Source organism: Schistosoma haematobium, chromosome 2 (assembly GCF_000699445.3).
Source record: "Schistosoma haematobium chromosome 2, whole genome shotgun sequence".
Classification (NCBI taxonomy): Eukaryota; Metazoa; Platyhelminthes; class Trematoda; order Strigeidida; family Schistosomatidae; genus Schistosoma; species Schistosoma haematobium.
Genome location: NC_067197.1, coordinates 41,709,462 through 41,725,656, shown reverse-complemented (window position 1 = coordinate 41,725,656; position 16,195 = coordinate 41,709,462). Strand labels below are relative to the sequence as shown.

General features: G+C 39.6%; 2 protein-coding genes across 4 annotated transcripts in view; both read right to left on the bottom strand.

Annotated features, from left to right (window-relative positions):
• Positions 1–2,597: 2,597 nt before the first annotated feature.
• MS3_00010836 (uncharacterized protein) lies at positions 2,598–3,032 on the bottom strand (the record flags this gene model as incomplete). Its single annotated transcript, XM_051219238.1, has 1 exon — positions 2,598–3,032. One exon carries the CDS (start codon positions 3,030–3,032, stop codon positions 2,640–2,642), a length of 393 nt encoding a protein of 130 aa, XP_051068438.1. The 3' UTR covers positions 2,598–2,639.
• A 1,443-nt stretch (positions 3,033–4,475) lies between these two features.
• SMPD4_1 (sphingomyelin phosphodiesterase 4, neutral membrane (neutral sphingomyelinase-3)) overlaps positions 4,476–16,195 on the bottom strand; it is a 28,443-nt gene continuing 16,723 nt past the window's right edge. For all 3 annotated transcript variants that reach the window (XM_051215240.1, XM_051215241.1, XM_051215242.1), the window contains 3 exons: positions 15,786–16,070; positions 9,739–9,876; positions 4,476–4,991 (listed from right to left, as the gene is read on the bottom strand). In XM_051215240.1, coding sequence (XP_051068435.1) covers positions 4,671–4,991; positions 9,739–9,876; positions 15,786–16,070 — 744 coding nt within the window. In that variant the 3' untranslated portion in view covers positions 4,476–4,670. The remainder of the gene's footprint in view (positions 4,992–9,738; positions 9,877–15,785; positions 16,071–16,195) is intronic.

Genomic DNA, 16,195 nt, shown 5'->3' with positions numbered 1-16,195 from the left:
ACAAGTAAAATAATATGAAAATTGCATAAAGTTCAATATCAATAAAATTCCTAGTCACTAAACCACTAATTTTAGTATTTATGTTCGAGTCTTTTATTGACATATGATCTGATTCCAATTAGATCATATGTTGATCGCTATTGAATGATTGTTATTGAAATATATATATGTCGCCTATCCTCGTATATAATTATCGATTTAAACCGCATTAGTGAATAACGGGATTAAATAAGTCAAATAAATGAAAGGATTTTTGAATATGTATATTTTGTACACTCATTGATCTGTACAGACAATCAGCGGGACGAAGCGAAATGACAAGCAGTGGAGATGGCGGGCGAGTCAATTCCATTTCATTAAGCGGTAATCAATATTTATAGTCACAAAAATAAACTATATACATGTGGGGTAAGTAGGATAAGATATATATACATATATATACATATATGCTCATATAAAAACAGTCAAAGTTGATAAGCGAATAGTTAACATGATAAAAACGTGACTCCAGAAGCTAAAATAAGGTATATGGGCTTAACATAGTAACCGACACTATAGTCCATATACATAGTAAATATTATGTATAAATTGTATTTCAACTCCAATTGAAAACTTCTTCTTGTATTGTTTAACTTATGAAATGTAAAGTTTATTTCGTACTATTTTGAGTTCTACTTTGTTCTCTAGCTTAATTACTAAGTAAATTGTGATTCTCATCAGATATGAAAGGAACAATACTAGTGTGTAAATGAAAAATTTGGTGATGAAGCACACTGATCACGTTGAATAGTGTTACTGATTATAAATTAAAGATGTTTTCTAAGGGTAACATGAGTATTAAAGTAAGCAAGAGATATGACCAAATCTTATATTTAAAAAAACGAGGATAAAGTTATGGCTTAATGATTAAGAGGAGAGGAGGGAGAGAATAAACCAGCTTCCAGCTGAGGAGACGTTGGAAGTGGATAGGACACACATTGAGGGAATCATCAAACTGCATCACCGGGTGAACACTAATTTGGAATCCTAAAGGGAAACGGAAAAGTAGGAGGTCAAAGAACACACTGTGTCGGGAATTGGAAGCAGACACGAAAAGCATCAATAGCAACTGGAAAGGATTGCCCAGTACAGAGTTGGATGGAGAATGATGGTGAGAGGCCTATGCTACTCCATAAATAGTAACAGGTATAAGTAAGAAAATTCAGTATTCCTAAAATTTCTTTAACTTATAGGCTATCATTTCCCTAGACAACTTTATAGTGAATTTATTCTGCTGCTTTATTATCTTGGATGAAATTATCAATACAATCTTCATCATAAACAAATAACATTTAATTTTTCTGCACTTATTCCTCAGAACAATTTAAGGTGACTGTAATGGTATTTTACCCACAGGCCCACTAACAATTGAAGCGATCAGCATAGCCAATGGACAAATCAAGGACAGCAAGGAATCAGGACCAGACAACATTCCAGCAAAGGCACTAAAAGCTGATGTAGCAGTAACTGCAAGGATATTCCACATTCTCTCCAGATTTGGGATGAAGGACAATTACCAACAGACTGGAAAGAAGGACTTCTGATCAAAATACCAAAGAAAGGCGATCTCATCAAGTGTGATAACTACGGAGACATCACTCTTCTATCAATACAAGGAAAAGTCTTCAACAGGGTATTGTTGAACGGAATGAAGGACTCTGTAGACGCCCGATTTCGAGACCGACAGGCAGGATTCCGTAAGGATAGATCGTGTACAGACCAAATCGCAACTCTACGGATCATTGTGGAACAATCAATTGAATGGAATTCATCACTCTGCATCAACTTCATTGACTACGAGAAAGCACTTGATAGTGTGAACAGGACAACGCCATGGAAGCTTCTTCGACGATACGGCGTGCCTCAGAAGATAGTCAATATCATACGGAATTCCTATGATGGATTAAACTGCAAAATCGTCCATGGAGGACAACTGACAGACTCGTTCGAGGTAAAAACCGGTATTAGGCAAGGCTGTTTACTCCCACCCTTTCTTTCTCCTGATGATCGACTGGATCATGAAGACATCAACATCTGGGGGGAAGAATGGGATACAGTTGGTTGGTGGTCGTCGACAGGAGACCCTGGACCCGGGTTTCGGGCTACTTGGCACTCGTCAGCAAGACGTATCTGTGATCTTTAGGGACCTGGTGCTCCCTGATAGGTTCGATCCTTTGTCACCCAGCTTCACAGTCAGAGACGTTACCACTGAGCTATCCGGTCCGCGACCGACTTCTTTTAGGACTGAGATGTAGTCACAATTGACTGATCACTGGGTGGTGACCGATGTCATGTGTGTGAAGTCCTTATTAGTGCAGATCGAATGCTATCGACCATGTTGCAATGTAGCCACCAGTCTAGGTGACTTGACACTGCTAATGAGAAGTGGAAGACAAAAGAACACATTACTATGAAAAATGGGGACAGATATGAGAAGAATGAGCAAAAATTGGATAGAACTAGGAAGGAAGGCCCAAGACTATGGGTTGGAGAATGCTGGTCGGTGACCTATGCTTCATTGAGAGTAACAGGCGTAAGTAAGTAATTAAGTGACACAATTAATGAACCATGTATATATTTATATTTCAGCAGGAAATATATCATACTATAGGTCCGGTAACGTTATATAAGATAGTCATCAAGACATAACGATTGATTTGCTTAGCTTCATCTTGTAAATATCTCTTTATGACTTGAGATGGTGATTGAAATTCCTCACAATGTCGATTCTTTAAGTTGTGTTCACTGTTCCATGGTTGTAATGTAATTGCTTTCTTCTCGTACAAATTTGATGCTTCAATTTCAAATACATCGTCTTTTAAAAACAAGAGGTTAGATAAGGCTCTAGCTTTAGAAGTTGAGAATATTCCTTCTTCTTCTGAGTAAAGGTTTTCGTCTCGAACATCGTTTAGTGTTCCGTCAATTAAACATGGACATAAACATTGACAGATCAAACGTCTTTTGTTATCCAAATCGACATTCCAGTCAGTCATTCTATCTATCTATCTATATCGATTTTATGAGTTCAAAATAGATACATTTGTTTATTTTAATACTGTATTGACTGCCTATAACTAATGGGTTGCATACTTTGTATTAATGAATCTTAATGAATGGTTATATAATTGCAAAGGACGCTTTTTATGATATTGAATTATTTTAGGTTACATTGTGTACCGCGGGGTGGCTACTCTAATTACTACCGACTGACCAACTTCATATATCCCAGTACGACCCCAATATTGTTCCCCAATCTCCAATATATCAGAACATGAAGCGTAGATGAAATTGTTTATGGGGTCAGGAGAAGAATAAGAATAGGAATGATACTTTACAGACAAATGCATATTTATATAGTTAGGACTACCGTGAATATTGACCAACAGAAAAATGACATGTGAATTAAATATTGACCAGGAGGGAAACGACACCCTTTAACGTTCAAGGATAGTATTAGACTAAGTGCCATACACCATCTGATAAGGCAACCCCCAGAACCGTAAGCACATGCAACGTAGTTAATGACGAAGTTTTTGACCATCTAGCTTGTGCTGGGTCGGTTGGAGAGGAAGTAAACTTGTTTTCCGTTCGAAGAGACCAGTGCCATTATCAAAAGTTGATGAAGAATTAAACCGCCTACAACTAGAATGAGTTATCACACCTGCCCCTTATTCTGTTTGGGCTGCAACAACTGCGGTTACCCAGAAGGCAAATGGCACAACACACAGATCTCTACAGGCCGTAACACAACCCTTAAACATCATTACACACTATCAGTTCCCACAGATTTATTCACTAAGCTAAATGGTGGGAAGATCTACGCAAAGTTGAACCTTATTGACGCGTATTTACAAGTGGTGTCTAAAGAATAAAGAGACCTACCAATAGCGATGTTTTAGTATAACCGTCTACCACTTGAGGGTTGAGACCGTCCCATCTATTTTCTAACAATTAATGGGTGCCATCCGATCGAGTATCCTGGGGATTATTCCCTTGGATCCTATCTCCCTCTATCGTTTCCTAAGTCTGTAGAGGAAAATAGAGTGTATGGTCGAGTCTAAAAGTCTTCAACAATTTCCAGGCACTTCTTAGCAAATAAAACATCCTTTGTAAACGGGTTCATGGAAAAGAAAACAATATCACGAAGCATCAAAATTTTATACATAATTAATCTCTGGAAGTGTGTATGTAACTTAAACAAACGACATAGATGTAGATTATCCATCTCCATCCGCTGAACTAATGACTGTTTGAGCATTAGTTCAAAGTCGATTCGCTTGTTATACACAATCTTCAGAAGCGGAATCGAGCTCATATTACCGAACGGAGACATAAAGTAGTTTTTGGCTATCACTTTAGATATTCTGAGCTGTATACAAACTTATTTCCGCTTTTTGTCATATATGATATTCGATTGTTGCGCAAAAGACTAAAAGTTCCGATAGGTTCTTTTCAATACTACTACAACTTTACCAACAACAAAAAAAACACAAACATAATAGTCGGAACTAAGATGTTTTACAATTCAGTTGTCGAGTAAATATAATGTACATTCATATACACAGTGAGAGTACAAGAGAACTGAACAAACATCATATATATATGAACAGAACAATAAAAACGACTATCTTTTAAATGCGTCTCACTTTCTCATGACATAACTCAAACAAGGTTATAACAAATTCATAAAACAAATATAAAACAATTAAACACACTATATACAATAATGGTGAACTTATACCGGATAAAAAATAGCTAAATATATACAAGAAAATAATTCGTAATAAAACATAATAATTTGCCAAAAAACGAAAAGATAATCGGGGATTATTCGTTATTAAAAAACTCTGCGATTCATGTTGTTTGGGATATGATGATGGAAGTAATAATTGACGTGCAAATCTTCCTCGAATACCTGACAATGAACACCAGCGAATAAAGTGTTGTTTCATCTGGAAAAAAAGAGAGGAAATACAGAATAACAAAACCACTAGACTATAAATTCATGGACAAACTTTGAACGAATCTCAAGTGATCTTGATAAATACTAGCCGATCAGCAAACAGTCAATATAGAGTAAAAATATATTATACAAAATCAAAGAAATAAAATGGATACACTACTTTTACATGGTTCAAAAACTTGTCAATGTTAAGAAGAGGTTCAGAGGTTCTAAAATAGTAATGCATGCAGTAGAGGAAATCATCCATATGGCTACAGAATAGTCGGCCTCTGGAGCCATGATAAAGTCTCAAAAACTCTTTCAGCATCGACCATATAGCTTCAATATTGTTTGTGAGCTCCCAGGTTGTTGAGTACACAAAATGCTACTTGTGGATAACGACACGATGCACATAACCAAGCCTATGTATGAGGCTGTATTCTCCCCAATCATCCGTATATAATGTAGTGCCTGGATGCAGCGTATACACAAGGCTACATGGATCTCACCGGACCACACTACAGAGAACCAGATAGATCATATTTGCATCAACAAAAAATTCCGAAGGACAATGGAAGATGTGAAAACCAGGAGAGGTGCTGACATAGCTTCAGATCACCACCTAGTTGTAGCCAATTTAAAACTGAAGCTAAAAAAGAACTGGACAAACAACACTACAAAGGTTCAATACAGCCTTCCTTCGAGATACTGACAAACTCAGTGAATTCAAGATAGCTCTCAACAACAGGTTCCAAGCCTTACAAGATCTACTGAAGGGAGAAGAAACTTCTATGGAGGACAATTGGAAAGGCATCAAAGAAGCATTAACTTCAACGTGTCAAGAGGTTCTGGGCCTAAAGAAACACCATCATAAGTAATGGATCTCTACAGAAACACTGGACAAGATCAAAGAAAGGAAGAACAAGAAGGCAGCAATTAACAACAGCCGAACACGAGCAGAGAAAGTCCAAGCACAAGCTGAATACATAGAAGCAAACAAGCAAGTGAAGAAGAGCATTAGAGCCGACAGGAAGAAATACGTGGAAGAATTAGCAACGACGGCGGAAAAAGCTGCTAGAGAAGGAAATATGAAACAGCCTTACGATACAACGAAGAAACCAGCAGGGAAATACAGTAAACCAGAGAGACCGGTCAAAGACAAAGAAGGCAGGCCAATCACTGAAATTCAACAACAGTGGAACAGATGTGTATAATACTTCGTGGAACTCCTGAATAGGCCGACTCCAATGAATCCAGTGGACATCGAAGCAGCACACACAGATCTTCCTATAGATGTCAACCCACCAACGACGGAAGAAATCAGAATGGCCATCAGACAAATCAAGAGTGGGAAAGCAACAGGACCTGACAACATACCAGCTGAAGCACTGAAGTCAGACATCGAAGTAACTACAAACATCCTTCACCTTCTATTCAAAAAAATTTGGGAGGAGGAACAAGTGCCGATGGACTGGAAAGAAGGACACCTCATCAAGATTCCAAAGAAAAGAGACCTTAGCAAATGTGAAAACTACAGAGGAATCACACTACTGGCAGTACCAGGAAAAGTCTTTAACAGAGTGTTGTTGAACCGGATGAAGGATGCAGTAGACGCCCAACTTCGAGATCAACAAGTTGGATTCCGTAAGGATCGGTCGTGCACAGACCGAATTGCAACACTACGGATCATCGTCGAACAATCAGTTGAGTGGAACTCGTCACTATACATCAACTTCATTGATTATGAAAAGGCATTCGACAGTGTAGATAGGAGGACATTATGGAAACTTCTTCGACACTACGGAGTTCCTGAGAAGATTGTCAATATTATCCGGAACTCATACGACGGACTACAGTGCAAGGTCGTGCATGGAGGACAGCTGACAGATGCATTCCAAGTAAGGACCGGAGTCAGACAAGGCTGTTTACTGTCTCCCTTCTTCATTCTTCTGGTGGTCGACTGGATTATGAAGACCTCAACATCTGAAGGAAAACATGGAATACAATGGACAGCTCAGAATCAATTAGACGATTTGGACTTCGCAGATGACCTAGCCCTCCTATCGCATACACACGAACAGATGCAGATGAAGACAGCCAATGTAGCAGCAGTCTCTGCATCAGTAGGCCTCAGTATACACAAAAGGAAAACCAAGATCCTCAAATTCAAAGCGGAGAACAGTAATCCAATCACTGTTGACGGCGAAACTCTGGAAGATGTAGAATCCTTCACATACCTGGGAAGCATCATCGATGAACAAGGAGGTTCGGATGCAGACGTAAAGGCGAGGATCAGCAAAGCAAGGGTCGCATTCCTACAATTGAAGAACATATGGAACTCAAAACAACTTTCAACCAATATCAAAGTGAGAATCTTCAATACCAACGTCAAGGCAGTTCTACTGTATGAAGCTGAAACTTGGAGAACTATAACAACCACCATCTAGAAGGTACAAGTATTTATAAATAGCTGTCTTCGCAAGATACTCAACATCCACTGGCCGGATACCATCAGCAACAGCCTTTTGTGGGAGAGAACAAATCAGCTTCCAGCTGAAGAAGAAATTAGGAAAAGACGATGGAAATGGATAGGACATACATTACGCAAATCATCAAACTGCATCACGAGGCAAGCCCTAACTTGGAATCCTGAAGGGAAGCGGAAAAGAGGAAGGCCAAAGAACACATTACGTCGGATAATAGAAGTAGATATGAAAAGGATGAATTACAACTGGAAGGAGCCGGAAAGGATTGCCCAGGACAGGGTTGGATGGAGAATGCTGGTGAGCGGCCTATGCTCCTTCACGAGGAGTAACAGGCGTAAGTAAGTAACTGGATGCAGCCAGTGTTACGGGTGCTTTTATTATCCAGTTCGCAATAATTGTCATACTTTGCCTTAGTTTGGAATTATATATAGGGTTTTCACCACGAACTGACATCAGTTACAATGCCAAAAATCTATTTAGCCAAATGGACGAAAGGCTTTCGCGCCAAAATCCGAGATCTCTTATCTTATACCTGATTGATTCGTCCACAAATTATAGCCTTGCCGTTTTATTTGTTATAACCGCTCAATTATCATGTTTTGTACAAAATTCCCCGTGAACCGATCGTACGTTAGCATTAAGCACTGAAGTTGGTGCCACGACCTTGAAATCCCTCAAACGTCTGTGATTGGTTCGTTCATAAATTAGAGTCTCGCCATAACTTCTTATCACACTGATATCAACTCCGAATTGGACTGATGTTAAAAGATACCTACTCAGTAGAATGGACTCTTCGTCTAATAATATAATGTAGATGATAGGTCATTGGTTGAACTTACCTTAGTATTATGCCGGTAGGAACGAGATTGCTAGTTCAAGTGGATATTATTGAGTTTCAAAGCTTCCATTGTCATTATGAACAACACTGTGAGGCAGTTACACACTGAAGTTGATGGAGAATGGTCGCGCAATATCGTGGATTGGTTGAAGTTAAACATTAACATCTTTAAATGCTGGTTCAGTGGTCTAAAGGTTAAGCGTTTGAGCGCGAGAACGAAGGTCCTGAGTTCGAGCCCCGCGTGCGCACTGCTTACTAGTCCCATATTAGGTTGAGACGGTCGTTCGGTGCTTCGATGATTTTAATGGTGATCTAACATTAATCAGCCCATGATCTTAATCAAAAATATTTTATGCGTTTCCTTTTAGGAAATCATGAAATTCTACTTTACAGTACAGTAAACAACTTCATTTCTAGATATCTAGAGGGTTACATAGAAAGTCTGCAGCAGGAAAATACACTCAATTCTATAGTGCAGTACCAATCAGATACAAAAGGAACCTGATAAAGATCCTGACTCATCATGCTAGAATGATTTGTTCAGATGACATTATTGTAGATGAATTAGTTAATATTTGTAACTTACTTAGTGAGAATGGGCACCCAATAAAATTCATCGACAAACAGATGAAGGAGATGAAAAGAAGGACAAGGATACCTACCGTTCCTAAGAAAACATTGTTCTTAAAAGTTCAATTGCTAAAGAAATTGTGACTCAGAGACTAAGGAAAATTGTACAAAAAACATTTAATGCAGCCAGACTAAGTGCCATCTTCTACAACCACCCCACAATAAGAACGGCCAATAAAGATAGATTGCTTGAATTCGCCAGATCTATGTGTACTTGTCGATTCAACTGCTCCTGTGGAGCCAGTTATACAGGGCGTACAATTCGACAAGTTCGTCATCGTACAACAGAACACCATCCGTCGTAGCTAAGTAAAGGAAAGGTAAGAGTGATTGAGAGTTGTATTCTCGCTCACTTGGTTGACACAGGTCAACAAGTTGAACTGAATAAAGCTTTTAAGGTTATCTACCATATTCCATCAAATTTGCCACATGGTTTACGAGTGTGTCTTTTACATATTGCTTTTTAAGCAATATGTAATAATAATTACGTGTTACATTTAAGCCATCGCAATCCATGTTCACAGACCTAACCTTCGCATCCAAAAGTTTGTACGACCACTTTCGCTACCTTGACCATCGGTACAGGGACGTTTGTAGCAGAACATTGATTTTTGAACTTTGTATTTTACTTATTCTAAACACTCGTCTCTTGATTCTTACATAACTACTATTCTACTGACCATCCATCAAAACATTCTGTTCCTTCTCTTTTTCATATATTATGCAACGTTATACTCTTCACAAGATAATACATAAAATCGTAAGAAACTTCCCCACAACAAATACAAAAGGTATTTTCTTACCATTTCAGTAAACTTATTTTCTAAATATTTGCATACTGTAAGTATGTAACGATTTTCATATGATGCATTCATGGTCGATGCATATTCACGATTTATTAATTGTTGACAAACATATGGACGTTTTACACCCATTATAATCTAAAAATTTCAATGAACAAAAATTACTATTTGGCACATGAATCGAGTAATATAAATGAAAATATTGATGTAAACTTTGGAGGCACAGTGTTCATCACACTTTGCTTATAGAAGTAGGTTAGTAACGTTTTGGATGCAACAATTCTTAATGCAAAGGATTGCGCTGTACGTATGCCCCAAAATGCCCTGGTATGGCCGAGAGTGGGGAGAGGCCGCTCTCTCTTTCGAAATACTCTCACATGGCCACGCGTATATACCTTCTGCCAGGGAAGTCCTACTCATTGCCTTCTCGTGGCGGGGGTGTTGTTTACGAAAATGAGAGGACGAAAAGCGAATGTCCGACGCTTTAACCGGACCCCAAATCAATGGTGCACATGGGCTTCAGTATCTTGAGGGAACAAATGGCGTATGAACCAATCGTTGGTCACCGGCTTCCGTGGGACTGCATCTCTTCACGATGCTCCATTGCCTTGTGGATCAGACCTTCAGGTCAAAGGCTCGGGGTGTGGCCCCTTAAGAAAACCACGTGCTTCGGTCTGGGCACCCGGGCAGTATCCCAGCCCTCACACATGTCGAACGAGATTTGTATGGCGCATATGTATTTGGTACCTCCTTGTACCAATATCTATGTGTTAAAATAAATAACTGTACGTAAACTGGCATAGATTACATGTAATGATAGTAGCCTAACTAAACAGAAGTCGTGGTAACATCCAATTAGAAACAAACAATAATCAAATGACATTCACTAGTCAAATTCAATGTTGTGAAAAATCAATGACTCTATGGATAAGGATAGTACATGTCTAGAATACGAACTACAAGAGATCGATTGAATAACTGCATTGACATTCTATGTCAGTCAATGCATCAGTTCAGCTTGCCAATGTTTAAGGAAATGTGTAAAGTGGTTACTATGAATATAATGGATATTATTATTTGAACATGACTAATAGGAAAGGAGCTCAGCAGTATCGATGTAGAATACATTTCAGCAACAATCATATTATAAATAATAGGAAAAAGATTCAAAAGTGGGAAATAAGTTCAAACAATTTAAAGGTTAAGAAGAACAATGAGGATTTGGTAACTACAGAGGAAATGTGAGAATCACACTACTGTCGGTACCAGGAAAGGTTTTCAACGGAATGTTCTTCAACTGAATGAAAGACTAAATAGACACCAGACTTCGAGATCAACAGGCTGGATTCCGTAAGGATCGGTCGTGTACAGACCAAATCATAACAAAAAGGATCACTGTCAGTTGAATGGAACCATTCACTATAAATCAACTTCATCAATTATGAGAAGGCATTCGACAGTGTGAACACGAAAACATTATGGAACATACTTCGACACTATGGTGTACCTGAGAAGGTCACCAACATCATACGGAATTCACACAGCGGACTACCCTGCAAAGTCGTGCATGGAGCACAGCTAACATATGCATTTCAGATAAGAACCGGAGTCACATAAAGCTATCTACTCTACCTCTTCCTTTTTCGTCTGGTGATTGACTGAATTATGGAGACCTCCACATATCAGGCGAAGCATATGATACAGTGGACACATTGGAGGTAGAGGCGAGGATTGGTAAAAATAAGGACAGCATTCCTACGATTGAAGAACATGTAGAACTCAAAACAACTGTCAACAAATATCAAACTCACAATCTTCAACATCAACTTCAAGACAGTTCTACTGTATGAGTTAAACATGAAGAATTACTACAAGCATCATCAAAAAGGTACAAGTATTTATTAACAATTGTCTAAGTAAGATACTGAATGTCCGTCGGCCGGATATCATCAGCAACAGCCTACTGTGGGAGAGGACAAACCAGCTTCCAGCTGAGGAGACGTTGGAAGTGGATAGGACACACATTGAGGGAATCATCAAACTGCATCACCGGGTGAACACTAATTTGGAATCCTAAAGGGAAACGGAAAAGTAGGAGGTCGAAGAACACACCGTCTCGGGAATTATATATATATATATATATATATATATATATATATATATATATATATAATTAGTGAAGCTTAGCTGTAGAACAATTAATCCAACTTAATCCATGATGAAGAACTCCGCCTGGAGTCCCTCCGGGGCTACTGCCGGTCCCAAGCCCGGATAAAGGAGGAGGGTTGGGTATGGGGTTAGCGTCCCCATCCCGTAGAAAACTAACTCGCTAAAAAAGCGCTAACCAGAAAAAATTATTCAAACCTTTTAAACTCTGCCCTGGGAGTCAGAAGGTCTTCCATTTAGAAGAATTATGGCGCCTCATGGTGAAAGCCGAATTCCTTCGGAAGTTACGAGGTCGATGCCCCTTTCTGACAACCAGAGTAACCATTTATTTAGGTACATGGAATGTTCGTACAATGTGGGACACCGGAAGAGCCTTCCAGATTGCTGCAGAAATGAGAAGATACAACCTAGAGGTACTTGGGATCAGTGAAACACATTGGACACAAGTTGGACAACAACGACTAACTACAGGAGAGCTCCTGTTATACTCCGGCCATGAAGAAGAAAATGCACCACATACACAAGGAGTTGCATTGATGCTGTCCAAACAAGCGCAAAATGCACTTATAGGATGGGAATCTCATGGACCAAGGATCATCAAAGCCTCGTTTAAAACAAAGAAAGAGGGCATTTCAATGAACATCATCCAATGCTATGCGCCTACCAACGACTACAATGAAGACGCTAAAGATCAATTCTACAATAGGCTGCAGTCAATAGTCGAGAAGTGCCCAACAAAGGACCTGACCATTCTGATGGGAGATTTCAACGCCAAGGTTGGAACGGACAACACTGGATATGAAGACATCATGGGACGACACGGACTGGGAGAAAGAAACGAAAACGGTGAGAGATTTGCAAATCTATGTGCCTTCAATAAACTGGTCATAGGCGGCACCATATTCCCACATAAACGCATACACAAAACCACATGGACTTCACCGGATCACTCTACACAAAACCAAATCGACCATATTTGCATCAACAAAACGTTCGGGAGGACTATAGAGGACGTGAGAACCAAGAGAGGAGCTGATATAGCATCAGATCATTACTTACTGGTCGCCAAGATGAAATTGAAACTCAAGAAACACTGGACAACGGGGCAGACAGTATCACAAAAGTTCAATACGGCCTTTCTCCAGGATACTAACAAACTCAACAAATTCAAGATAGACCTCAGCAACAAGTTCCAGGCCTTTCATGACCTACTCAATGGAGAAGGAACTACTGTGGAGAGCAACTGGAAGGGGATCAAAGAGGCAATCACTTTAACATGTCATGAGGTCCTGGGTCACAAGAAGCACCACCACAAGGAATGGATCACTGTTGGTACACTGGATAAGATTCAAGAAAGGTGGAACAAGAAGGCAGCGATCAATACCAGTCGAACAAGAGCAGAAAAAGCCACGGCACAAGCTGAATACACGGAAATAAACAAACAAGTGAAGAGGAGCATCAGAACCGACAAACGTAAATATGTGGAAGATTTAGCAACGACGGCGGAAAAGGCTGCAAGAGAAGGAAACATGAGACAATTGTATGACATAACAAAGAAACTCTCTGGAAATCGCCGCAAACCAGAACGACCAGTGAAAAGCAAGGAAGGCGAGGTAATCACCAACATTGAAGAGCAACAAAACAGGTGGGTAGAACACTTCAAAGAACTCTTGAATCGACCAGCTCCACTGAACCCACCCAACATCGAAGCAGCACCTACGGACCTCCCAATCAATGTTGGCCCACCAACAATTGAAAAAATCAGCATGGCCATCAGACAAATCAAGAGTGGCAAAGCAGCAGGACCGGACAACATCCCAGCAGAGGCACTAAAAGCAGACGTAGCGGCAACTGCAAGGATACTCCACATTCTCTTCAATAAGATTTGGGATGAGGAACAAGTACCAACAGACTGGAAAGAAGGACTTCTGATCAAAATACCAAAGAAAGGCGATCTCAGCAAGTGTGATAACTACAGGGGCATCACTCTTCTCTCAATACCGGGAAAAGTCTTCAACAGGATATTGTTAAACAGGATGAAGGACTGCGTAGACGCCCAACTTCGTGACCAGCAAACAGGATTCCGTAAGGATAGATCGTGTACAGACCAAATCGCAACTCTACGGATCATTGTGGAACAATCAATTGAATGGAATTCATCACTCTACATCAACTTCATTGACTACGAAAAGGCATTTGATAGCGTGGACAGAACAACACTATGGAAACTTCTTCGACACTACGGCGTGCCTCAGAAGATAGTCAATATCATACAGAACTCATATGATGGATTACACTGCAAAATCGTGCATGGAGGACAGTTGACAAAGTCGTTCAAAGTGAAGACCGGTGTTAGGCAAGGTTGCTTACTCTCACCCTTTCTCTTTCTCCTGGTGATCGACTGGATCATGAAGACGTCAACGCCTGAAGGAAAGCGCGGGATACAATGGACATCTAAGATGCAGTTGGATGACCTAGACTTCGCAGATGATCTGGCCCTTCTATCCCAAACGCAACAACAGATGCAGGAGAAGACAAACAGTGTGGCAGCAGCCTCAGCAGCAATAGGTCTCAATATACACAAAGGGAAAAGCAGGATTCTCCGATACAACACAGAATGCACCAATCCAATCACACTTGACGGAGAAGATTTGGAAGATGTAAAAACCTTTACATATTTGGGCAGCATCATTGATGAACAGGGTGGATCTGATGCAGATGTGAAGGCGCGGATCGGCAAAGCAAGAGCAGCATATTTACAACTGAGGTACATCTGGAACTCAAAGCAACTGTCAACCAACACCAAGGTCAGGATTTTCAATACAAATGTCAAGACAGTTCTACTGTATGGGGCAGAAACCTGGAGAACTACGAAAGCCATCATCCAGAAAATACAGGTGTTTATTAACAATTGTCTACGCAAAATACTTCAGATCCATTGGCCGGACACTATTAGCAACAACGTACTGTGGGAGAGAACAAACCAGATCCCAGTGGAGGAAGAAATCAGGAAGAAGCGCTGGAAGTGGATAGGACACACATTGAGGAAAGCACCCAACTGCGTCACAAGACAAGCCCTCACATGGAATCCTGAAGGTCAAAGGAAAAGAGGAAGACCAAAGAACACATTACGCCGAGAAATGGAGATAGACATGAGAAAAATGAACAAGAATTGGATGGAACTAGAAAAGAAGGCCCAGGACAGAGTGGGTTGGAGAATGCTGGTCAGCGGCCTATGCTCCATTGGGAGTAACAGGCGTAAGTAAGTAAGTAAGTAATCCATGATGAAGAGAGTAATGTTCGACGAACACTAAATGTTTGGTGTTAATCCAAAGTCTGTGACCTGTAAACAATGAACGTCGGAAATCCAAAGATACAATATTAAGGCATACTGTCTAGTGAGAGTTTGAAGATGTTTTAGACATACTGGTTTTCAATGTACCTTTAACTAATGTCCAGTTTGTGATTAGAACTATTTAGGTTTAGTCTGGAAACTCAAAACTTGTGAAAGTATCGAGACAGATTTAAACTAATAATATTGGTAATATTGGTATTGATAATGAAGCAAAATTAAGTAATTGTGTTTACTACTTATCATTCAACGGATAATTCAAACTAGATCTTAGTAACTGTATTGTTGAGTATAGTTTAAGAGGTTCGAATTCCGCACAGTAAGGTAACTACAGTAAGTATCAACAAGTTACTTGTATGGCAACTGGTAAGACGATGTTTCATAGGCTTTTAAGGATATAGTTTTAAAATTTGGTGTATAGATCGTTACATAATAACTTTGGGACACAAGAGGCATAAAAACCCTGTTCCTTGTTGGTATGAGAAAAGATAGTATAAATAAACAATCAATAGAAACTGGAACTATTCACCTGGAAACGATCCAACGGTGTGAGCTTTGTATAATATCTTGATGAATCATGGCTATTTACGAATGTTTTGGGCATCGAACATGCGTCTATATTCCAAGATGAATTAGAAAAATCACTTGGAGATAAATTATCTTTATAAGGGTGTTCAACACTAGGAGATTTCGACGAGGTTGGCGGAGATTTTAGGTGAGGTCGTGTAAGTATCGGACTAGCCGATAAATCATCCCACTGTATACGACCATTCGGTGGTGGTTTCAAGGAAATATCATGTACAGCTTCGAAAGTCTATAGAAGAGAAAAACGATTTTATGGGGAATTCAAAACAAAATTATATTGAGCGCTTTTAAGAATGTAGCTAAAACAACGTTAATAAAAATTACATTGCACTATTTCCACAACCATATATTGAT